At 45.2% G+C, this 25,846-nt stretch overlaps 1 protein-coding gene across 1 annotated transcript in view; it reads left to right on the top strand.

Annotated features, from left to right (window-relative positions):
* The window catches only part of LOC132833291 (thrombospondin type-1 domain-containing protein 4-like), a 456,799-nt gene extending 455,268 nt beyond the window's left edge, over window positions 1–1,531 (top strand). Inside the window, exon 18 of the mRNA XM_060851456.1 lies at window positions 1,267–1,531. Coding sequence (XP_060707439.1) covers window positions 1,267–1,406 — 140 coding nt within the window. The 3' untranslated portion in view covers window positions 1,407–1,531. The remainder of the gene's footprint in view (window positions 1–1,266) is intronic.
* The last annotated feature ends 24,315 nt before the right edge of the window (window positions 1,532–25,846 follow it).

The following is a 25,846-nucleotide window of genomic DNA, read 5'->3' as shown; positions in this document are numbered from 1 at the left end:
CTCTCTGCCCCCAACCCCCACTCCGGCCTATCACCCTCACCTTAACCTCCTTCCATCTATCGCATACCCAACGCCCCTCCCCCAAGTCCCTCCTCCCTACCTTTTATCTTAGCCTGCTTGGCACACCTTCCTCATTCCTGAAGAAGAGCTTATGCCCGAAACATCAATTCTCCTGCTCCTTGGATGCTGCCTGACCTGCTGCGCTTTTCCAGCAATACATTTTTCAGCTCCAATCTCCAGCATCTGCAGTTCTCACTTTCTCCTCACTTTCTCCATGGGCTTCTTTCTGCACAGCCAGTCGATTATCCACCACTTATGGTCCTCATTAGCAGCTTGTTGTTCTCCGGAGCATTCTATTATTCCAGTTTGATGTCTCCTTAACTGTCATTCTCTCTCTATAGACTCCATCTCTGCACACCTTCTCACTCACTCCTCCCCCAACTCCAAGCCTACTCCATGTCTTCAGCACAAGTATATTCTTTTCCAACTACCATCACCTTTTAAAGAAGGGTCACTGAATTCGAAACATTGGATTGGGGTGTACAAAGTTAAAAATCGCACGCCACCACCAGGTTATAGTCCAACAGGTTTATTTGGAAGCACTAGCTTAGGTTCTTCTTTAAGATCTTACATTCCACAACCACCTGATGAAGGAGCAGCACTCCAAAAGCTAGTGCTTCCAAATAAACCTGTTGGACTATAACTTGGTGTTATGTGATTTTTGACTTTATTTTAGACAAGACATCAGATCGCAGACCTGTCTTTGGTAAACAAAAGTAGATCCCATGGCACTATGTCAAATAAGTACAGGGCACATATCCATTGTTTCTGACCAATATTCATCCTTCAATCAACGTCATAAAAAATGAATTGTCTACATGGCTAGTGTCACATTGCTGCTTGTGGCTGCTTGCTGTGCACAAATCCAATGTCACATTTCCTGTATTTCAATACAAACCATGTTTCAAAATGTTGTTGGCTCGAAATCATGTGAAGATATCCAGGGGTCAGAATAAGTTTGATATAAAAGCAGAAAGTGCTGGAGATATTCAGTTGGTCTGGCAGACCTACAGATGCTGAGTTTTTCCAGCACTTCCTGTTTTTATTTCCGTATCCACTGCATTTTGCTTTTATTTCAGTGCTACATCAATGCAAGTTTTTCTTTGTTTTAAAGCTGCTGTGTCATAATTGTTTCCCAGATGAGCAACCAGTGGTATTTTGTGGTTTAAGATTTCAGAACTGATTCCTATTGCTTTCCTTTTGCAGATGAAAATTGCAGAGACATGTACTTCAACTGTAATGTTGTGGTACAAGCCAGACTCTGTGTCTATACATACTACAAAACAGCTTGCTGCGCATCGTGCGCCAAGACCAGAAGAAGAGCTGCCCAGCTCAGAAGCAGATAACTGCTTCCCATCGAAGCCCAATCATCCTCCCAGATTGTGACGCCGTAATATTACCATAGGAGAACTTGCAGATTCTACTGTTTTGACAATATCATAATTGCAAAGGAAAAGGGTTAAATTTAGTATGTACGCGGCTAGTTTACGGAGAGAAATTATAGTATTAATATAATCTTATACCATTATCATGCTGGTCTTTCGTCAAAGTGTTGAATTTTCTAGTTAATTTGCAGTATTTGAGTTACAGATATATGAAATGCATTCTACACATGAATGAAACATATTCAGTAATAGGTTTTGGGATCTCCCCTTGCAGCAGAAAGGTTTTATGTTTCAGGTCTGATGATCGATCATCAATCTGAAACATTAACTCTCTTTCTCTTCCCACAGACTCTGCCTGACCTGCTGAGTATTTCCAGCTTTTTTTTTGTTTATATTTTATGTTTCAAACAGTTGATTGGGGGGGGGAAAAAGCATGCAATGACTTTCACTGCACTCTTCCTAAACAAACTTGCGCTCTTTAATATCATATTCGACTTGAGGTTTATCTGTGGTTTTTTTTATAACTGAGAAACAATTTTTTGATATTATGGTACTGCAGAATTCTGCAATTACCAAAGACAGGACAATCATACTGAGGTGACTCCTCCAATTCTATTTAATTAGATGGCAAGAACTGCTTCTGTCTTGGGAAGACCCTCCAATCTTAATGCTCACATTCTGTACATCAGTTTTTGAGTTATCTCTGTTTGTCAGCATTTTGCAACTGTAATCAGTCAATATAAACCAATTAGGTTAGCGCTGACCACAACTTTCTGCACTCCGTCAACTGCAGACAAAATAAAGGCAGATAATGTTTAAGATGAGTTGATGTTTTCTGGGTGTTGCACTTACAGATGTCTCAGCATTTGTGGAACTGTCAATGCTTGGCAGTAGATGTTGAGGTAGAAGTGGCAATGAGTTTAAAATGACAGTGGAAATGGCTTAAGGTTGAGAAAATGCCATTTACCCCATCCCTCTGTCTTCTGGAAAAACTATCCCTCTCACCGATTAACCACCATCACCCACTTCCAAAAAGCTGTATCTTTTGCAAGTCTTCACTCTCTTAATTAACTGTTCTTCTGGCATACTCCTCACTATTATGTTCCAAAATGCCGATTGGTAACAGATATGTCATGACTCAATCTTTACTGAATCTAGCATTAAAAATGTACACATCCTAACTCAACTATCACCCCAGTTTCTGTGAGTGTCCCTTTATATCTGCCCCAGATAGTTCTAGATGTTTACCTGTTCTATGTTCACACATGTCTGGAGGAGATGAGACTTGAATCAGACCTTCTGACCCAGATGAAAGGACACTACCATTGTGCCGCAGGAGCTCTTTGTATGCTGCAATCTGTCTGGATTAGGTACGCCAACTGTGCTGTTAGCAAGGGAGGAACAGGAATTTAATCCAATGACAAAGATAGATCAGTGACATATTTCCAAGTTAGGATTATGTGGGACTTGGAGGAGACATTGATGATGATGTTGTTCAAGAATATCTGCAGTGCTTGTCCTTCTGGGCGGTAGACTTTGTGGGTTTGGAAAGGGCTGTCAAAGAAGGATCTCTGAGTTGCAGTAATGCAGGCTATAAATGGTATACTTAGCCGACACTGTATGTCAGTGGTGGAGAGAATGAATGTGTAACTTGGTGGATGTGGTATTGACCAAGTGGACTTCTTTATCTTGGATGGTGTTGACCTCCGAGTGTTACATTCATTCTGGCAAGTGGAGTGTCCTATGGCATCCTTAAATTATGTCTGGTAAATGGTGGACAGGCTTGGTGAGGCAAGAGGTGAGTTATTCACCTCAGAATTGCTCACCTTTGACCTGCAAATTATTTATATGTCTGGTTTCGGTTCAGTCTCAGATCAGTGTTAACACTCAGCTTCAGTTGTTTGGAGATTTATTGACAGTAATACCATTGAATGTCAAGAGGAGAACATGGAAATGGTCATTGCCTTATGTGGCATGAATGTTACTTGGCACTTTTCAGCCCAACTCTTTTTATTGTCCAAGACTTGCTGCATATGGACACAGGCTGCTTCAGTATCTAATGAATCTGAAATCATGCTGTCCATTATATAATCATCTACTGACCCACTTATGACAAAGGGAAGGTCATTGATGAAGTAGCTGAAACTGGGTGAGCCTGGGACACTACTCTGAGGAACTCCTGTAGAGATGTGCTGTGATTGGTAAGACTGACCTCCAATCAGAAAAATTCATCTACACTGACTATAACAAACTGAGTAAGGACCCGTCCAGAACAGAGTATGGGCCTGATTTATTTATCTAATCTAATCTAAACTAAACACAACCATCTGCCTTGGGCCAGGTATGACCAACCTGTGGAAAGTTCTTCCACTCATTCCTGATCAATTTTTCCAGACCTCCTTGATACCACATTTGATCAAACCCTCTCATGATGTCAAGTCAGCACTCTCAATTCCCCTCTTGCGGTCAGCCTTTTTGTCCCTGTTTGGACCAAGATTGTAATTGGTGTCAGGAGTTGCATGGCCCTGACAGAACCCAAATTTAGCATCAGTGAGCACATTCTTGCTGCATAAGTATCACTTGAAGCATTGTCGACTACATTTTCCATCACTTTTTAGGTGACCAGGAAGAGACTGATGGAACAGTAATTGCCAGGATTTGGATTTATCCTGATGTTTATGGGCCAGGCATAGCCAGACAATTTTCCACATTGCCTGGAATGTACCAATGATGTAGCTGTACTGGAACAGCTTGGCTAAAGGCATGGTTAAGTCTGCAGCACAAATCTTCAGCCCCATTGCCAGAATGTTGTCAAGGCCTTTGTATTTTTCAGTGCCTTCATTTCTTGCTATCATGTGGAGTGAATCAAATTGTCTGAGGATTAAGCATTTGTGATGCTGAAGACCTCAGGAAGAGGCTGTGTTGGATCATCTGATCAGCACTTCGATCTGAAGATACATGCTTGCTAATGCTCACCCTTACCTTTTGCACTGATATTCTGGGCTCCCCCATCAGCAAGGATGGGTATGTTTGGTAATGTGTACCTAATTGTCCACCGCTATTCAAGACGGGGTGGATCAACTCTGAAGAGCTTTGATCTGATTTGTTGATGTTAGATCACCTATCTATTGCACGCTGCCTTTGCTGTTTGACACATAACTAGTCACTTAACCCGATCTCATTTTTTCTCCTATCAGGATTACAGAATGGTGTTTTGAACAATTCTGTTTACCTTGCTTGCCTTTTTCCCAATTTAGTCAAACAAGTGCCACGTTCAATCAGAAAAATTCACCTGCACTGACTATAACAAACTGAGTAATGACCCGTACAGAACAGAGTACGGGCCTGATTTATTTTCAGCAATGCTGCTGCTACTCTTCATAGTTTGCTTCAATGCAGTTGGCAAAACAATGTTTAATCTTTAATTCCAGCTACAGAAATAAGTAGATTGTGTTTGAGGTTGAACAGATGTAGTTAATAGTTTCAACGTTCTGACTGTCAGCACAGTGGCTGGAGCTGGTAAAAGGCAAGGATTACCTCTGGATAGAAATGGACACTGGGATAGAACAGCTGCAACTCGACCTTGTCTCTGTGTGTTTAAGCGGAAAGATTTGAGATAGCACTGGACCAGGAGGGAGAGGAAGAGTTTAGACAGGTGGGGCGAAACTTTTACAGTACCGACTGACCCAGGATAAGCCCAAAAGATGGGAATATGATTGGTTCATTGAGCTAGCAATATGATTCTCACTTTGGAACTTATACTGCAGCGGTACACAATCGATCCTGGATTCAAATCTCGGACAAGCCTTGATTGTTCATGACACAAAGACAGGCTGAGTGGTTGACACTGAGGAGGGAGGTGTTAGGTTTTAGCAAGGTATGGATGGATTGGTCAGATGGGCAAATCAGGGACATATGGAGTTTAACCCTGATAAATATGAGGTGATGGACTTGGGCAGAAGGAATAAGACAAGGGAATACTCAATGAATAGCAAGACACTAGGAAGCTCAGAGGAACAGAGGGATCTTGGGAGATTACCCACAGCTCCCTGAAGGTGGCAGGGGTTAATCAGGTAGGTAAGAAGGAAAACCAACCCTTGCCTTTATTAGTTGTGACATATGTTATAAGAGCAGGGAGGTTGTGTTGGAGCTGAACAGAACCTTTTTCAGGACAAAGCTGGAATACTGTATGCAGTTCTGATCAACATTATAGGAAAGATGGAGGAGGTACAAAGGAGATTCACCAGGATGTTGCCTGGGGTGGAACATTTCAGCGATGAAAAGAGGCTAATGGAGCTTGGGTTACCTTCTTTGAAGTAGAGAAGGTGGAAGGGGAACCTAGTAGAGATGTATACGATGGTGAGGGATGAAGATAGGGTGAACAGAAAGCAGCTATTCCCCTTAGTTGAAAAGGTTAATAACAAGGGGGCATCATTTTAAAGTAAAAGGATGTAGATGTAGAGGGGATTTGAGGAGAAAAAGCTTACACCCAGAGTGTGGTGGTCATCTGGAATGCATCACCGGGGAGGGTATTTGAGATGGGAAACCTCACAACCTTTAAATAGTACTGGGATGATGACTTGAAATGTCATAACATTCAGGGCTATGGAAAAAGTGCAGGAAGTGGGGCTCGGATAGGTCATAGTACAGTTTTGATGGGCTGAAGGACCTCTTCTGCCCTGTATGATTCTATGAATAGTGAGAGGCAAGAGAGTGTGGGAAGAGTATAAATTCCAGGATAAGTAACTGTTTTTAAGTTTGATATGATTGTTAGAAACTCTGTGTTGTCTAATTCTGTGTAGTTCTGTCCAACAATTCGCATCTGTCTATGCAGTTCCGGGTGAGATTCAAGCAGAATGCTGCTGTATGTTTTGTTTTTTCACATTCTTTGCTTTCCTCACATGTTGGGTTGTACCTAATACACAATGCATTCATCAATCTTACCACAGTTACATATAGAATATATTTGTGAGGACTTAGGTTAATCGATTAATTCATCTATGCTGTGACACCGTTCACCTCCTTTGGTATAAACTGTGCACAGCCCAGTTCAGCCTGGTGGCTCAGTGGGTTAGCACTGCTGCCTCACAGTGCCAGGGACCTGGGTTTTATTCAACCCTCTGATGACTGTCTGTGTGAAGGTTGCAAGTTCTCCCTGTGTCTAACAGGTGCTCCATTTATTCCAGAGGGTCCAAAGGTGAGGTGGATTGGCCATGCTATATTGCCTTGTAGTGTGCAGACTAGGTGGGTTAGCCATGGGAAAATGCTAGGGTAGGGGACTGAGTCTGGGTGGTATGCTCTTCAGAGGTTTAGTGCAGACCCGGGTTGAATGGCCTCTCCCTGCATTGTAGGGATTTTAAGTGACTCCACATTGTAAAAGAATGGTTATTTAAAGACCTAAAACCATGTGCCCCAAGTTATTTATATTGGCATAAACTCTTATTAAGTTTCATTTTTGAAATGGGACATTATTATCTACACACCACAACCTGCAGGGAATTCTGCCATCTGAATATTTTTTTCCCAAAGCCTGCTAGCTTTTTTCTCTTACAGGGAGAGAACAGCAGGCCCTTGGTACACCAAGAGATTGATTCGAATATTCTTCCAATCCCTCCATGGCTTTGTTCCACCTCACTACTAAGTAGCCTTACCAGTGTGGAAGCAGGCCATTCAGCCCATCACATCAATACCGAGCCTCCGAAGAGCATCCCACTCAGACCCACCCATCCATACTCTATCCCTGGAACCCTGCATTTCCCATGGCTTATCCACCTAGCCTGCAGTAGACTTATAGTGATCTTCCTCAGCCATGCATTATCTGTCATGCCCTTCAGTCTGTGTTTCTGACCTATTCACACTGATTGTGAGCCACCATTAGACTAGCAGAGATAACTCCTCCGGCCAACGTGCCTCCACCTTCTGGAACTGTCTTTGAAACCCACTTCACTCACTTCCACCCGGTTTCATTTCTGCCGTGTCTTCAATTTTCACTTCCTTCCCCTGTCCGATTCCCTTTGTAAAGTCCTCAGAGGCAAATATTTATATGCAAGCAATTTAAATATGAGTAAACTGCTGCTCAGAGTATTTTGGTAACGTGCAATTTCACATCTTGATAAAAATGAGGAAAGCAAATGAAATGGGCTGCTGTATTGTTTTTGTTAGAAATGCAATTTGGGAATCAGATGCCGCAGGCCACCGGGAAACAACTGTGAGTATCAGGAACTGGAAAAAGTGAGCTCTGGTTCAACTGGTTTGGCCATAACTTATATTTTTGAGCATTTTAATTTCTAACACAGTGCTTTTGTTCACCATGATCTCCACATCCTGCCCGCATTGCAGAAATTAGTTTCTGGGATGGAAAAGAACATTTACTGACAGCACGCAAAGTATTTCCAAAACACAATATGCAAGAGGGACAACCAGTCACGACACAATAACCAATTCCACCTTAAGTTTAATTTTAATTTGGGGGTGTGTTTAAACTGGGGAAAATGAAATTCTTTGACCAATCTGAAAACTGCATCACTGTCCTCCTTCCAAAGCTGGAAATCTGAAATAGATTGGACAACATCTTTGGAGAGTGAAACAGAATTAACAAAACAACTCTGAAGGAGGAAGCAGGTACAATTACAACATTTAAAAGGCATCTGACCTGGTTTATGAGTAGGAAGAATTTAGAGGGATATGTGCCAAATGCTGACAAATGGGATTGGGTCAGATTAGGATGACTGGTCAGTATGGGTGAGTTGGACTGCAGGCTCTGTTTCCTTGCTGCACAACCGACAGTCAAGGCTGATGTATCCTCCATTTTGTTTTTGTGTTACACGGGACCTTTGAGTATTTTCCACAGCTGCATATAGGTCTGACCTGTGCATAGACTCGGGAACGTGTAGGTTACTGAACGATCATGCAGCTTTGAAAGACTGCATTGATTAGAATGATATTCACTAGAGTTTAGAGGAATGAAGGGGGGGAACTTCCATAGAAACCTGCATAACTCTAACAGGACTGGACAGGGTAAATGCAGGAAGGATGTTCTTAACAACTTGGGAGTTCAGAATCAGGGGTTATATCTAAGGATAAGGGGTAAACTATTTAGGCGATGAGGAGAATTTTCTTCATTCAGACAGTGGTGAGCCTGTGGAATTCTCTGCCCCAGAAAGCACTTAAAGCCCAAACATTGAATATTTTGAAGAAGATGTTAGATATAGTTCTTAGGGCTGAAGGGATCAAAGGATTTGGGGATAAAGGGGGAACAGGGCACATGATTGGATGATCGGTCATTATCATGTTGAATGTCGATGGGCTGAATGGCCTGGTCTTCCAATTTTCAATGCTTCCATGTTTCAGTTGCTCAGGGCAAGCAGTGAACAGCCAAAGTTGGGTGGCAGGAGCACAGGGTATCAGAGGATGCATGGAAATGGGGGCGGGTTTGTTTGAAATATGGTTGATGTTAATCCTGGGAAAGAGAGAGAGATGGGACACTGGTCAGGAGTGGCTTGAAGATCAGTGAGTCCAGGGTTTGGTGGGGAGCGTTGCACTCCATCAAATAGATCAGTTCAACATCAATACACACAGTGGCTTTTTGTAGCCTCTCTACTGACTGCAATCAGCACCTGCTAACAAGTTTAGTGCTCCAGAACCTCTTACATTTTACAGTCAAAATGGTAATGCAGTTATCTGACTGTGATTTTTGAATGTAAAGTAGCCTCCTGTCTCTGGACTTTTTCTGAGATGATTAAAGCCTGATTGTTGTGGTCAGGAGGGATGTGGAAGTGGGATTGCGTTAGCATCACATCGCCATCCTCTTAGTCCACCACCTGTGGACCAACTCGGCAAAGTTAACATCAAACCCATCATGGGGTTTCCTTTTGAATTGTTCAGAATATTAAGGAGGCATCTTGGAGCTCATCGGCATACACCCTGCCTCCTCATGCTGAGTAGCTGATATGCTGAGGTAGACTGACTTCTGCCTTGCCTCAGATCAGCTGGCTTCTTGAAAATATTCACACTTTATCTGACAAGTTGAATATTCAGATATATAACAATCAAAAACAATCTGCGATTGTTAGCTTGAGCTGAACCAAATACGTCCTCAACATGTATTTAATTTTAACATAATCACTGTTCTGACACCAATTATTCACTGGCACTCTGTTTCTATACTAAAGCAGGCAGTTTGAGCAAACAATCTAAATGAATTCCAGACACTGCTGTGTGAAATATGTTATGATTTTATACAGTTGCCTTGAAACAGCTGATGCCAGTATGTGTTTCTTGAATAATTCACTGAACACAGATACATGTGCTGGGTTATTGAAGAAGCTGGGAATACATTTGGAAACACTTATGTAAAATGGTCCCTTAATTAATGTTGTTTTTGTGTTTGAATTGAAAAATTCTATTTAGAGGAGTTTAAAGCTTGTTCAATTCTTAGTCACTTAAGGTCTTTATTTTATCAACAAAGAGACTAGATACTATCTCTACAGTCATAGCAACATGCACCCAGATAGGAGCCTGTTATTTCCCTGATGTGTTACTCAATTTCCTGTATTGTCTGTGACTCCGTTTACTGGATTTTGTTACTTGTTGCTGTAGCACCGACCACAAATTATTCTTGCGACTGACCTGGTCCATTTTTATTCCCTGTTTCCTGGTATTTGTTATTAAGTTTTCCCCAGTCGATGTTACTCAATGTTTTCTGGTATGTTATGGCCTGTGTCACTTCCTGTTCCTTGGTCTTGTTACAGTAGACTGAATTCTAGGGGATCACCTTTGTGGGCGAAGGGGGAGTAGATGAGGCCAAGTAGACCCATAAATTAGAACCCCTCACCCACCCCATGCCATTGGCAGTGTGCCAACCAAGAGTCACCCAGTCTGCCTGCACATTATAAGAGGTGGCTGCTCACCAATGGCTCCGAAACTCCTGAAGTATGCAATGATGGGTGTCAGCCCACATCTACTTGGGTTTAACAGACCAGACCTGTGCCAATGTGTAGGCTGGTATGGTCAGCATTGAAATGTTGTGATGCCTCTTTATTGGGGTCCTCTGTGCCCACAGGTTGGCCTCACTGCTTCCACGTTCCCTTCCCCCAGCCCTGTCCACATTCATCGACCCTTCTCCCTCACCCCAGGATCTGACAATCTGCCCCAGCAAGATCCCTGAACTAATTGGATTTCAGGACATCTCTGATTTTGCTTCCAGCCTGGACACCCTGCGAGATTTACAATAGGCCATGGATTCTGTGTTTAGCTGACGATCTCCCATTGGCTGATGGCAGCTCTAAGGGCAGGAATTCCTCTTTGAGAAAGAGAAGCTCCTTCCCCCCTAATTAAAGGGTGACCCCCCCCACCCTGGGCCCGAAACAACAAAGTGGGGCAAGTCACCCCATTGGAGGTGGACTCGCCCCCAGTATCCCATCCTTGATCGTGTCAGGATTACAAGGTGCACCTCCTTACAGACTGGAAAATAGGTTAATTACTATTCTATTGGGTTTTTTTTATTTCCTGCTGATGTGTTCCTTTCCTCCCCTGAAATCCTGAGTGGTGTTGCAGTATGGTCTCACAGCTGCAGCCCACCTTCCAGTGGCGATTATTCATCTGAATGCAAATAAACTGTTACACCTTTGCCCAGTTCAATCTTCATTGAATATCCATGCACGCGTACAAAAATACACATTCTTACACACACACCCATACTGGGATAGACATACATTTCTGCCTGGGATGATAGCAAACAGACTGGACTGATTACTCTCTTCCTAATCTAGAGATTTAAGGGCAATCACTGCCCCTTGACCACCACTCAAACTGAGATTGAGTAGCACAATGTTGACAGAGAATCTTCCTGTTTAAAGTCTGGTTGAAAATTTGTAGCTCGGGTGTCCGTTGTTGTGGTTCTGTTCGCCGAGCTGGAAGTTTTTGCTGCAAACGTTTCGTTCCCTGGCTAGGGAACATCATCAGTGCTATTGGAGCCTCCTGTAAAGCGCTGCTTTGATGTTTCTTCCGGTATTTATAGTGGTTTGTTCTTGCCGCTTCCGGGTGTCAGTTTCAGCTGTAGTAGTTTGTATGTGGGGTCCAGGTCGATGTGTCTGTTGATGGATGTTCTTGCCGCTTCCGTGTGTCAGTTTCAGCTGTAGTGGTTTGTATATGGGGTCCAGGTCTACAACACACACCTGGGTTAAAAACCTCTCCCACAGACAGCTCACAGACATGGAAAGAACTATACTGGCCAAGTGACTCAAATACAACTACAGGGATGCCAACACAGCAGACTTCCTAGCAGCACTAGAATGCACACTCAGGAACAATGGACTGACAGAAGAGACACAACAAACAGTGAGACAAACGGTCGTACCTATGATGATAAGAAAACGACATACACATAACCTCAACACCAAGGAGAGGGAAGCACTGAAAGCACTGAAAAATGACAAGAACATAATCATACTACCGGCAGATAAAGGCAGAATGACGGTCATCTTAGATAAATCAGACTACATCAATAAAGCACAACAACTACTCCCAGACACCAACACCTATCAAATGAAGGATTCCGACCCCACACCACAACTCACCAATAGAATAATCAACACACTAAGGAATCTACAAAAGAACGGACAGATAACCAAAGCGGACCAGCAAAGAATGAAACCTGAAAGCAACAACACCCCCAGATTCTACGGACTACCCAAAGTACACAAACCAGACATCCCACTCAGACCCATAGTATCACTACCAGGGACACCAGCATACAAACTGGCCAAAGAACTACAACAAAAACTGAAACACCTAGTCAGCGGATCCAAACACTCCATACAATCAACACAGGAATTCTTGGACATCATCAGGAATACACACATAGACAAAGAAGAAACCATGGTATCATTCGACGTGACGGCACTGTTCACATCAATTGACAAAACCCTAGCCAGAGAAACAATAGCCAACCTACTGGACATACATAACAGAACACAGGAGGCCGAACCTACCAACAAGGACGGCATACTTAAACTACTGGACCTGTGCCTCACCACACACTTTACATTCAACAATCAGATATACGAACAAATCAACGGAACACCCATGGGATCACCAATCTCGGGACTCAGAGCAGAGGCAGTTATGCAAAGGTTAGAACATACAGCCCTACCACAAATCCAACCCAAACTCTGGATCAGATACGTCGATGACACCTTTGTAATCATCAAAAACACAGAAATAGAAAAAACACACCGAATCATCAATGCCACACTCACAGGAATACGATTCACGAGAGAAGAGGAAAAGGATAGCCAACTCCCATTCCTAGACGTGTTAGTAGAGAGAACACCCAACGGAGAATTCACCACAAGGGTACACAGGAAACCAACACACACGGACCAAGTCCTAAACTATGAAAGTAACCACCCCAACACACACAAACGAAGCTGCATCAGGACACTATTCAAAAGAGCCACAACACACTGCAGTACACCAGAACTGCGAAAAGAGGAAGAGGAACACCTATACAAGGTATTCGCCAAAAATGGATACCCACGCAACTTTATCACCAGATGCCTAAGAGATAGACCACGGAATGAGGACATGCCACAACCAAAAGGACTAGCCACACTACCATACGTCAGGAGCGTCTCAGAACTGACAGCCAGACTACTGTGACCCTTAGGACTCATAACAGCACACAAGCCAACTTCCACACTCAGACATCAACTCACTAGAACAAAGGACCCAATAGCCAGCACGAGCCAAACTAACGTAGTTTACAAAATACCATGCAAGGACTGCACAAAACACTATATAGGACAAACAGGAAGACAGCTAACAATCCGCATCCATGAACATCAGCTAGCCACAAAACGACACGACCAGCTATCCCTAGTAGCCATACACTCAGACAACCAGGAACATGAATTTGACTGGGAAAACACTACCATCATAGGACAAGCCAGACAGAGAACAGCCAGGGAATTCCTAGAGGCATGGCATTCATCCACAAACTCCATTAACAGACACATAGGCCTGGACCCCATATACAAACCACTACAGCTGAAACTGACACACGGAAGCGGCAAGAACATCCATCAACAGACACATCGACCTGGACCCCACATACAAACTACTACAGCTGAAACTGACACCCGGAAGCGGCAAGAACAAACCACTATAAATACCGGAAGAAACATCAAAGCAGCACTTCACAGGAGGCTCCAATAGCACTGATGATGTTCCCTAGCCAGGGAACGAAACGTTTGCAGCAAAAACTTCCAGCTCGGCGAACAGAACCACAACAATCTTCCTGTTCCATATGGTTTGACGACTGCCTGGAATGGCCCGTTGGACTAGAATGTCCTGCAGCAATAAAATTAGTCATGTATACTGTTAGTTTAGCAATCTAACATGGTGACCTCACCATTTTCCAATGTTTCTTATGAAAATGTTGTAGATGAGTGTTAGTCATTTTCTCCCAATGAATTGAAGAATAAACAACCTGGGTGTATCAATGTCAAGGCAAATTACAATTGTTGGCAGAAACATTATTCCCATTGGGGTGATCTCTTAGTGGAAACAGTTGGCCTACATTGGTTTAGCCCACGCTGTTGAAATGTCATACATTTTAAATATAATTGTTCCTGGTATGTGCTGAACCTGGTCACGAGCCTCAAAGGGATTATGAGAGAATGTTCTTTTACTTAAAACAAAATCATCTTTAAATCACATTGCCATTATTTTAAATGCAGGTAGTAGAAGCATTTATAATGGTGAGATCCAGCAAGATCACCATTGTTTTCAGTGACTGGGTGCACTTACACACATAAGCTTCCAACTATTTTAGGAAAAGGGCAACCGTGCAGTTGTGCAGAAGACTGAGATGGATGTGGAGAGCAGTAAGTGACACCGGAGGTCACTTGCTCCATAATTCCCTCCTCTGCACTGTCCAAGGACCCCACCCCCACGACATAAGGTGCTCCACTTTGAAAGGGAACCAGGCAAATCTGGAACAGTAAAGCTTTCAGGGTGAAGTGTTGTGAATACAGTTTTTTTAAAGTCCTCAAAAATTATGGCCTTCCAGATCTCTGGAGCTTTAAATACCATGAAACTAATCACGGGAACACCACATAGGTTGCAGTTGTCACCCTACACTGACCTAACTCATCATAGAGTTGTAGAACATTTCCCTGGCAAGTGGAGCCATGTGACCCATTGTTTCTGTGCCATGTCCCTGCAAGAGCACTTCAACTATTGACACTTCTGCCATCTTTACCTTGGATTCAGATAACTAGGCAATTCCCTATTCATACTTACAATTGTGTCACCTCCACACGCGCTCAGACACTGCATTCCGAATCCTAACAACTTGCTGCATCTCATGTCACTTCTGGTTTTTTGTCGTACACCTTAGATCATGTTTTCTTGACCCTTCCACCAAAGGGAACAGTTGATCCCTGTCTATATTCTCCACATCACTTGGTTCAAAAGATTATACTGAATCTCTTTATCTTCTCTTCAAACAAAACAGCCCCAGTTTATTTAATCCATTGATGTAACTGAATTTTAGCAGATGTCCCATTGGGACTTGCTAACAGATTTAGGGGTGAACAGTGAATTACAAGATGTAATGCAGGTACATTGCTAATAAGGGCACCGCTGCCCAGGTCCAGGAAGAGCAAGAAGATTTGTGAAATAGCTGGCCAGCAGTAGGTTCTGTGATTGAAACGGCATTATGAAAGAGCAATGATGATTGAACACTGTGAAAATGCTGTGATTGCAATTTGATGTGTAAAAAATGTATTTTTAATCTAATCTCAGATTAAAAGATCCCTTTGTTCGGGAGATTGTAAAAAATGTGTGGACTGTTATTATTTGGAATAATTTATTTTGTATGCAGTGAAACCTCCCAATTATTCACTAGACTTGTATAGGACAAACCCTTGTGTAAGATGTAGCCTAATTGCACGTCTGCTGTTAATTTTGTTATTTGTTTTGTAGTTACCTTTGTTGCAAATTTCTGAGCACTCTCAAATATCTGCTCATTTCCAGCGTCTGCAGATAAACGAAGGTCCTAATGTAACTAGAACTGAAATATTTGGATTTCCCTTTCTGTACTGACAAGCAGCTGTTAAGGTTTATTCCTTTTACACTGTTGAATAAAAAAAATTACTTAAGTTCATTGTACAAGGTCTTTCTTTTGATTAACAATATGAAATAAGTGATTAATGCATTGGCATCGCCACCTCTGGAGACTGGTTTGAATTGCAACTAAATTGAGAGTATTTATGGAGCCTCTTTGTTCTGTTCCTAATGGTCCTGTCAGCACCAAATAGTTATTGGTTCACAACAATATATCGCAATAAAGAAGAAGGATTCTAGGAAGGCAATAAACTGACTGTGGTTAACCAAGGAAGTTAAGGATTGTATTAGACTGAAAGAAAAAAGTGTGGAAAAAATGAATGATAAACTCGAGGATTGTAAAAGCCAAAAAAAGCTGCCCAAAAATAACAAAAGCGAGGAATATAAACTAGGAGGGTATATATAAACAATGAGGGTAAACTAGCAAGTATTAGAAAAATGGACAGTAAATGCTTCTTTAAATATAAAATGAAAGGAGAGGCCACAGCAATTGTGGGCCATTTAGAGAATGAGGTGGGGAAATATCAATGAGCAACCAGGAGATGACAGAGGTGTTGAATAAGTACTTACATTGGTCTTCACAGCAGCAACATTTATAGCATTCCAAATAATCAAGGGGAGAAAAACAATAAGAAAATAAATACAATAACATGTTAGGGAAACTAATGACAATAAAGGCCAACGGACCTGATGGGTTTCTTCCTGTGATACTAAAAGAAGTAGCTACACTGATAGTGAATGCACTGGTACTAATGTCCCAAGTCTCCTGAGATTCTGGAAAAGTGCCAGGTGAGGGAAGAGCTGCCAATATCATAGCCTTATTCAATAAAGAAATGAAACAAAAACAACAGCCAGTTCACTTAACATCTGTCATTGGGAAAATATTAAAAATTATAATGAAGAACAGAGCATTTAGAAATGCATAATATAATCAAGTACAGTAGGCATGTCCTCATGAAGAGGAAATTATGCCTGGCAAAGTTATTACAATTGTTTGAGGAGGTAACAAGCTGAATAGATAAAAGAGAACGGGTAGATGTAATATATGTCTAAGTGGAGTACGACAAAGTTTAGCACATATACCTTGATAAAATATGTCTCCATACTATTGGGTGGTCTATATATAGCATTGGGTAGAGGATTGGCCATCTAATAAAAGACAGAAAGTTTATATAAAGGAGATACTTTCAGGAAACAAACATATAACTAATGGAGTGGCACAGGAGTCAGTGCTAGGGGCACAATGATTTATAATGTATACTTAATGGAAGATTTTTTGTTGGAGGCAGTTCAGAGAAGGTTCATTAGGATGATCCCTGGTATGGAGGGATTATCCTGTGAGCAAAATGCAGGTTGAAGCTCTACTGATTGGAATTTGGAAGACTGAGAGGTGACCTCATTGAAACTTATAGGATTCTCAGGGCCTTGATTGTGCAAATACTGAGAGGATGTTCCCCCTCGTGGGATAGATTAATACCTGAGGGCATAGTTTCAAGATGCAGTGATGCCAATTTAAGACTGAGGTGAGGAGGAATTTCTTTTTTCAGAGGGTTCTGAGCCATTGAAATTCCTTGCCATATGGCGCTGAGAGGATAGAAACCTTGTGTGTATTTAAGGCTGAGATAGATAGATTCTGGATCAACAGTGGAATCAAAATTAAAGGGGAAAGGGCAGGAAAGTGGACTTGAGGATCGTTTGGCCATGATCCTATTGAATGACAGAGCCAGCACAAGGGCTGAATGGTCTCTTCCTATTTCTTATGATCTTTTATTAATGACTTGGTTGAGGGAAGTGAAAATGCTATTGCCAAGTTTGCAGATGCCTCAGAGTTAGGTGGGAAGGCAAATGATAAGAACAACACAAAGATTCTACAGAGGGATATGGATAGGTTAAGACAGCAGACAACGGCTTAACAAGTGGAATACAATATAGGACATTGTGAGGCAATGCATTTTGGCAGAAAGAATAGAAGTGTTGAATATTATTTAAATGGAAAAAAACTATGGAAAAAACTGTAGAGCAGAAGATTTTGGGTTTCTCCATGAAGTAATCACAAAGAGCTATCATCCAAGTTGAGCAGGTGAGTGGGACGACAAGTGGAAATGATGTGTAAAAATAGGGTAGTCTTATAAATATAAAAGACATTAGTCAGACCAAATCTAGAATACAGCGAACAGTTTGGTTCCCTTGTCTGATATACTGGCATTGGAGGCAATCCAGAGAAATTTCACTAGTTTGATCCTGGATAAGGAGGGATTTTCTTACAAGGGGAGATTGAGGAGGTTGGTCCTTTACTCATTGGAGTTTAAAAGAATAAGAGATGATCCTGATTGAAAAACACGTTTCTTTGGGTGTTTGACAGGGTGGATGTGGAGAGGTTGTTTCCCCTTGTGGGAGAGGCGAGGACCAGAGCACATGAATCTCAGAGTAAGTGGTCACCCATTGAAAACAGAAATGAGAAAAAAAAATCTCTCAGAGGGTAGTGAAGCCTGAGGCATTAAGAATATTCAAGATTCAGGTACAGACATTTTCAATGAAAAGGCATGGAAAGGGCTAATCAGATCTGCCATGATCTCGTTGACTGATAGAGCGAACTCAATGGGCTGAATGGCCTACTTCTGTTTTACAGTTTTATGATCTTACTGCAACCTGACTGGAAAATAGGTACAAACTTCAGATAAATGAGAAATTCCTTCCTTTCAGAATTCCCTCCTCAACACCATTGTGCGTCAACCTATAGTATATGGACTGCATCAGTTCAATAAAATAGATCACTGGCACCTTCTCAAGGGCAACTAGGGATGGATAATAAATGCTGACCCAGCTAGCAACACCCACAGCCCATGAGTGAATAAAAAACATACCACTTTGCCAAATCTCTTCCACAACAAGTGACAGATGTGGGTGTCAGGAAAATTCAAACTGATGCAATCTGAGGGTAAGGTTGGGGGCGTGCTGTTTGTCAAATAAAAGTATTTTTCTTTTTCACCTCTTTGAGCTGGATCTGAACAAACATTGTGTGTAATTTGGATCATATTAAGCCATTCCTTCAGCACAAACAGCATTCAATGTAGAAAGCATACAATTTTTGATTTTGAGAAAAAAACGTAATGGGGAACCGTTGGAGAAAGATATCACTGAATGATGCATTGTTAATTCTACCTTGTGCTTTTAAACTACTTTTAAACTGGTCCCCCAGCAAATGCACAGCCCAGGAAAACTCAGATGGCTAAAAGGCAAATCACTGTGGACACTGGAATCTGTAATAACAAGACCAACCTCAAGAAACAATTAGCAGGTCAGGGAGTACCTGTGGAGAGATTGGAAGAGGTAATGTTTCAGGCTTGGAGGTTCCATCAAAATAAGAAAAACAAAAGACAGATGAACGGCATTTTTAGAAAAAACAAAATATTGGGGAAGGCTGACAGTGATATGTTACAGTTCACATGGGGGGTTTGAGCTGATGTGGCAGTGTACATTTTATATGCATGCTCTCATCTGGAGCTGTTGAGAGCCACGATAAAGGCTCCAGTTTTCTAAGGAAAATGGAGAAGTTCAGCTTAACTAATGGCATATCTCCTGCCAATGTCCTGTAACAGGTGCCATTAACGTCAATAAATAAATGCAACAGTGACAGAGAGCATGCAGTCACACAAGAGGCAGAACAGACGTGTTCACAAATTGATCACCTAATATTCTGTACAAAAAATACACAAAGTACTGCAGGTGCTGGAAATGAGAAACAAACCCAGAAATCGCTGGAGAAACTCAGTAGGACAGAGGTGGTGTTCAGTGAACATGGTGAGATGTTGAAGCAGCAGGCAACAGGAAGCTCAAAGTCATTTTTGCAGAAGGAATGCAGGTGTTCAGCAAAGCAATTGCCCTGTCTGCTTTTCATCTCCCTATTGTGGACAGGATCAAGGTGTGGGCAGCGAATACAGCACACTAGGTCAAGAGAAGTGCAAGTAAACAGCTGCTTCAACCATGCGGTGAGTTGAGGCCTTCAGTGCTGAAGAGGGAGAAAGTAAACAGGCTGGTGTCACACCTTCTGTGATTGCATGAGAAGATGCCAATAGGCTGTGGCGGGATGGGGGTGTCCTTGGTGGGTGGTGGTGTTGAGAGTGAAGAAGGAGTGGACCAAGGTACCCTGGAGGGAACAGCCCCTGCATCATAATGACAAGGGAAGGGAGTGGGTGATGTGTCTAGTGGTGGCATCTTGTTGAAGGTGGCAGAAATGACATGCTGGGAGGAAGGAGAAAGGGTGAGGGTCCAAGTGCAGGAGATGGGTCGGCCCCAGCTGAGGGTCTGGTCAGCAACGGTGCTTGTGGAATCCTCGGTCGACATGGAAGGTGGACATTTTGGAGGCCCCCAAGATGAAGTTGGCATTATTGGAACAGATGTGGCAGGGAAGGAGAAATGGGAAGAATAGAGTGTCGTCATTCCAGGAAGCAGGGTGTGACGGTGCATAATTGAGGTCATTTCGGAAGTTGGGTATGTAGTGCATATTGGTGGCCACACTATCCCCAGTAATGGAAATTATGTTGTCTGGGAAGGGAAGATAGAAGACAGAGGTGGACCAGGTGAAGGTGAGGGTGGGGTGGAATTGGAAGCAAAATTGGTCCATGTTTACAATTCAGGAGGAGAAACGGGAGCAGCACTGGTGATATGGATTTGTGGTTTGGGACCCGAGTAAGACTGGAACAATGAATGTTCCTCATACGCCATAAGAGGACAACCACAGCTGGGGCCCCTGCAGGTCCCCATGGTCACTCCTTCCACCTGAAGGAAGTGAGAGGAGTTAAACAAGTTGTCCAAAGTGAGGTCAAGCTTGGCCAAGCAGAGGAGGGGGCAGTGGTGGGTGGGGATGATTCCGGTCATTCTTTCCAGGAAGAAGAGGAGAGCCTTGAGACCATCCTGGTGGGGTGTGGTCATGTAAAGGGATTGCGCGTCCATGGAAAAGTGGAAGCGGCTGGAGTCCGCAAACTGGAACTTCTGAAACTGATGTAAAGTGTCAGAGGAGTCACGGATGTAAGTGGGCAGTGACTGGGCAAGGAGAGAAAAACTTTGAGTTGAGGTAGGGTGAAATGATGTCTGTGGGGAAGGAGCAGACAGACGGGCACTCCTATTTGTGGAGTTTGGGATGGAGATAGAAGCGGGTTGTATGGGGAAGGCATCAATGGGCTTGGAGGCAGAGGAGGGGAGATCACCAGATGGAATGAGGTTAATGACTGTAGTGGACAAAATTACCTGATGTTTAATGGTGGCGTCAAGGTCCAGGGGGATAGAAGCAGGTGTCTCAGAGCTGGAGCTCCACCTCTGCAAAGTTGAGGTCAGTACGCCAAGTAACTACAGCACCGGCCTTGTCAGCAGGCTTTATTACAAAGTTAGGGTTGGATCAGAAAGCACAAATTACAGTCTGCTGGAGGCCTGGAGCAGTGCGGAGTGGGCTGGAGGCCTGGAGCAGTGCGGAGTGGGCCGAGTGCCTGGAGCAGTGTGGATTGGGCTGGACGGCTGGAGCAGTGCAGAGTGGGCCGGGAGGCTGGAGCGGTGCAGAATGGGCTGGAGGCCTGGAGCAGTGTGGAGTGGGCTGGTGGCCTGGAGCAGTGTGGAGTGGGCTGGAGGCCTAGAGCAGTGTGGAGTGCGCTGGTGGCCTGGAAAAGTGTTGAGTGGGCTGGTGGCCTGGAGCAGTGCAGAGTGGGCTGGAGGCCTAGAGCAGTGCGGAGTGCGCTGGTGGCCTGGAAAAGTGTTGAGTGGACTGGTGGCCTGGAGCAGTGCGGAATGGGCTGGAGGCCTAGAGCAGTGCGGAGTGCGCTGGTGGCCTGGAAAAGTGTTGAGTGGGCTGGATGCCTGGAGCAGTGCAGAGTGGGCTGGAGGTCTAGAGGAGTGTTGAGTGGGCTGGAAGCCTGGAGGAGCACGGAGTGGGCTGTAGGCCTAGAGAAGTACAGGGTGGGCCAAGGGCCTGGGGAAGTGCAGACTGTGCTGGAAGCCTGGAGCAGTGCAGCGTGGGCTGGAGGCCTGGAGCAGTGCAGAGTGGGCCGCGAGGCTGGAGCAGTGTGGAGTGAGCTGGTGGCCTAGAGCAGTGCGGAGTGGGCTGGAGACCTGGAGAAGTGCAGAGTGGGCTGATGGCTTGGAGCAGTACAGAGTGGGCTGGTGGCCTGGAGCAGTGCAGAGTGGGCTGGAGACCTGAAGCAGTGCGGAGTCGGCCGAGGGCCTGGAGCAGTGCGGAGTGGGCCGAGGGCCTGGAGCAGTGCGGACTGGGCTGGAAGCCTGGAGCAGTACGGAGTGGGCCGGGAACCTGGAGAGGTGCGGAGTGGGCTGATGGCCTGGAGCAGTACAGAGTGGGCTGGTGGCCTGGAGCAGTGCGGAGTGGGCTGGTGGCCTGGAGCAGTACAGAGTGGGCTGGAGGCCTAGAGCAGTGCGGAGTCGGCCGAGGGCCTGGAGCAGTGCGGACTGGGCTGGAAGCCTGGAGCAGTGCGGAGTGGGCTGGAGGCCTAGAGCAGTGTGGAGTGCGCTGGAGTCCTGGAGCAGTACAGAGTGTGCAGGGGGACTGGAGTAGTACGGAGTGGGCTGGACGCGTGGAGCAGTGCAGAGTGGGCTGGGGGCCTGGAGCAGTACGGAGTGGGCTGGAGGCCTGGAGCAGTGCGGAGTGGGCTGGAGGCTTGAAGCAGCGCGGAGTGGGCTGGAGGCCTGCAGCAGTACGGAGTGGGCTGGAGGCCTAGAGCAGTACGGAGTGGGCTGGAGGCTTGGAGCAGCGCGGAGTGGGCTGGAGGCCAGGAGCAGTACAGAGTGGGCTGGAGGCCTGGAGCTGTGCGGAGTGGGCTGCAGGCCTGAAGCAGTACAGAGTGGGCTGGAGGCCTAGAGCAGTGCAGAGTGGGATTGGAGGCCTAGAGCAGTGCGGAATGGGCTGTGGGCCTGGAGCAGCGCGGAGTGGGCTGGAGGCCTGGAGCAGTGCGGAGTAGGCTGGAGGCCTAGAGCAGTGCAGAGTGGGATTGGAGGCCTAGAGCAGTGCGGAATGGGCTGTGGGCCTGGAGCAGCGCGGAGTGGGCTGGAGGCCTGGAGCAGTGCGGAGTAGGCTGGAGGCCTAGAGCAGTGCGGAGTGCGCTGGAGTCCTGGAGCAGTACGGAGTGGGCAGGGGGCCTGGAGTAGTACAGTGTGGACTGGGGGCCTGGAGCAGTACGGAGTGGGCTGGACACGTGGAGCAGTGCAGAGTGGGCCGGGGGCCTGGAGCAGTGCGGAGTGGGCAGGGGGACTGGAGCAGTACAGAGTGGGCTGAAGACTTGGAGCAGTACAGAGTGGGCTGGAGGCCTGGAGCAGTGCGGAGTGGGCTGCAGGCCTGAAGCAGTACAGAGTGGGCTGGAGGCCTGGAGCAGTGCGGAGTGGGCTGCAGGCCTGAAGCAGTACAGAGTGGGCTGGAGGCCTAGAGCAGTGCGGAGTGGGCTGGAGGCCTGAAGCAGTGCGGAGTGGGCTGGAGGCCTAAAGCAGTACGGAGTGGGCTGGAGGCCTGGAGCAGTGCGGAGTGGGCTGGAGGCCTGGAGCAGTGCGGAGTGGGCTGGAGACCTGGAGCAGGACAGAGTGGGCTGGAAGCCTGGAGCAGTGCAGAGTGGGCCGGGTGCCTGGAGCAGTGCGGAATGGGCTGGAGGCCTGGAGCAGTACAGTGTGGGCAGGAGGCCTGGAGCAGTGCGGAGTGGGCTGGAGGTCTGGAACAGTACAGAGTGGGCTGGAGGCCTGGAGCAGCACGGAGGGGGCTGGAAGCCTGGAGCAGTGCGGAATGGGCTGGAGGCCTGGAGCAATGCGGAGTGGGCTGGAGGTCTGGAGTGGTCTGGTGGCCCGGAGCAGTGCGGAGTGGGCTAGAGACCTAGAGCAGTAAGGATTTGGCCAGGGGCCTGGAGTAGTTTAGAGTGGGCTGGAGGCCTGGAGCAGTGCAGAGTGGGCTGGAGACCTAGAGCAGTGCAGAGTGGGCCGGTGGCCTGGAGCAGTACAGAGTGGGCTGGAGACCTAGAGCAGTACAGAGTGGGCTGGAGGCCTGGAGCAGTACAGAGTAGGCTGGAGGCCTGGAGCAGTACAGAGTGGGCTGGAGGCCAGGAGTAGTGCGGAGTGGGCTGCAGGCCTGAAGCAGTACAGAGTGGGCTGGAGGCCTGGAGCAGTGCGGAGTGGGCTGCAGGCCTGAAGCAGTACAGAGTGGGCTGGAGGCCCAGAGCAGTGCAGAGTGGGATTAGAGGCCTAGAGCAGTGCGGAATGGGCTGTGGGCCTGGAGAAGTGCAGAGTGGGCTGGAGGCCTGGAGCAGTGCGGAGTGGGATTGGAGGCCTAGAGCAGTGCGGAATGGGCTTCAGGCCTGAAGAGTGGGCCAGGAATGAATGTTGGTTGATGCAGGTGGTAACAGTTTGCAAGGCCAGTCAGACCAAATGTAGAAGGCTCTGTGCTGAGCTGCTGCAATGTAAAGTTTATCTGTAATTTGTTTATCTGACGGTAACATTTATTCTTCTAACTATGTCTTTTAACTTATTGTATGAATCACTGAAATATTATGCAACTTTTCTTTTTTACTCTTTTTATATCTAAGATTTGAACCTCCAGCCCACTGGAGTACCTGAGATGGCACCATGAAAGGTAACATTGTAATCTTTCCACTGTACTCCTGTATTTCTGAGTACTTGAGTACTCATGACAATAAAGGATATTCTATTCTAAAGTGGAGATGGAGCCAGGAGAGAGAGGAACACAGTTGGGCAGGTAAAGTCATGAGTAAAGGTCAGCCTGGGAGAAACAATAGTTGCTAATGGAGATCGTTAGTTGCTGACAGCAGGATGTTTGTGATAGCAGTGTATGTGATGACAAGGACTGGTGTATGGAGTTGGGGGAAGGACATGGGAGAAAGTGCTCGGGACCTAAGATTATTGAACTCAGTATTGAGTCCTGAACATTGCAGGGTCCCCAAGAAGAAAATGAGATGCTGTTCGTCCAACTACCTAATATTCTATGTTTGTTTTCCCCACCATGAGCAGCAAACACATCTATTGAGTTGAAGTAAGAATATATAAATTGCTGTTGAGATGAAAATTCTGATAAGATCCCGAGCAGAAGATAAGCAACCAGCAGTTCTAGCTCCTGTGTCTGTATAATTACATCAGCAGGTTACAGAGTTGAGTGAAGAATGAAGAGAGGATTTGCTACTTTGCATTTTCTATAACTGATAAATTTCCTTTATTGTGCTTTATTCTATTATCTGTGTCACTTCCTGTCCACATAACTTTTCTGGTTTTCATTTAAACACAGGTCACTCTACATGTTATGTGCCTATTCTTGCTTCCCTCTCCCTTTTGTTCTGTTCTTTTTCAAACGCTGTTCCTCTAGTTTGTTTTTTCTCTAATCCAGTAACAAAAATCAAAGCAAAAACTGGTAGATTTTTTTTTCCCAGGGCTTTTTTTCAGGTTAACAAGAACGGACTAGAAAGAAATCGAAGCATTTGCGTGACTAAAGGATATCTCACTGTTTGTTGAAGTGTGATCACTCAAAGACATAAGACATGCTTGTTTTTCAATGATCAGGACATTGAAGTTAGAAATCATGTTACAGCTGTATAAAACTTTAGCTAGGCCACATTTGGAATACTGCGTGCAGTTCTGATTGCCACGCTGAAGGAGGCTTGTTGAGGCTTTGGAGAGGGTGCAGAAGCTGTTTACCAGGGTGTTGCTTGGATTGGAGTGTATTAGCTATAATGAGAGGTTGGATAAAAGAGGGCTGAAGGATAGCCTGATAGAAGTATGCAAAATTATGAGAGGCATTATTGTAAGGTGCTGGTGAGTGTTGCTGAACAAACAGACCTTGGAGTGCAGGTTCATAGCTCCTTGAAAGTGGAGTTGCATGTAGATAGGATAGTGAAGAAGGCGTTTTGTATGCTTTCCTTTATTGGTCAGAGTATTGAGTACAGAAGTTTGGAGGTCATGTTGCAGCTGTACAGGACATTGGTTCAGTCACTGTTGGAATATTGTATGCAATTCTGGTCTCCTTCCTATCGGAAAGATGTTGTGAAACTTGAAAGGGTTCAGAAAAGATTTACAAGGATCTTGCCAGGGTTGGAGGATTTGAGCTACAGGGAGAGGCAGAACAGGCTGGGGCTGTTTTCCCTGGAGTGTCGGAGGCTGAGGGGTGACCTTATAGAGGTTTACAAAATCATGAGGGGCATGGAAAGGGTAAATATGCAAAGTCATTTCCCTGGGGTGGGGGAGTCCAGAACTAGAGGGCATAGGTTTAGGGTGAGAGGGGCAAGATA

The sequence above is a fragment of the Hemiscyllium ocellatum genome, chromosome 36 (assembly GCF_020745735.1).
Source record: "Hemiscyllium ocellatum isolate sHemOce1 chromosome 36, sHemOce1.pat.X.cur, whole genome shotgun sequence".
Taxonomy (NCBI): domain Eukaryota; kingdom Metazoa; phylum Chordata; class Chondrichthyes; order Orectolobiformes; family Hemiscylliidae; genus Hemiscyllium; species Hemiscyllium ocellatum.
Note: the sequence above shows the minus strand (reverse complement) of the source record. Positions and strands in the feature narration are given on the sequence as shown.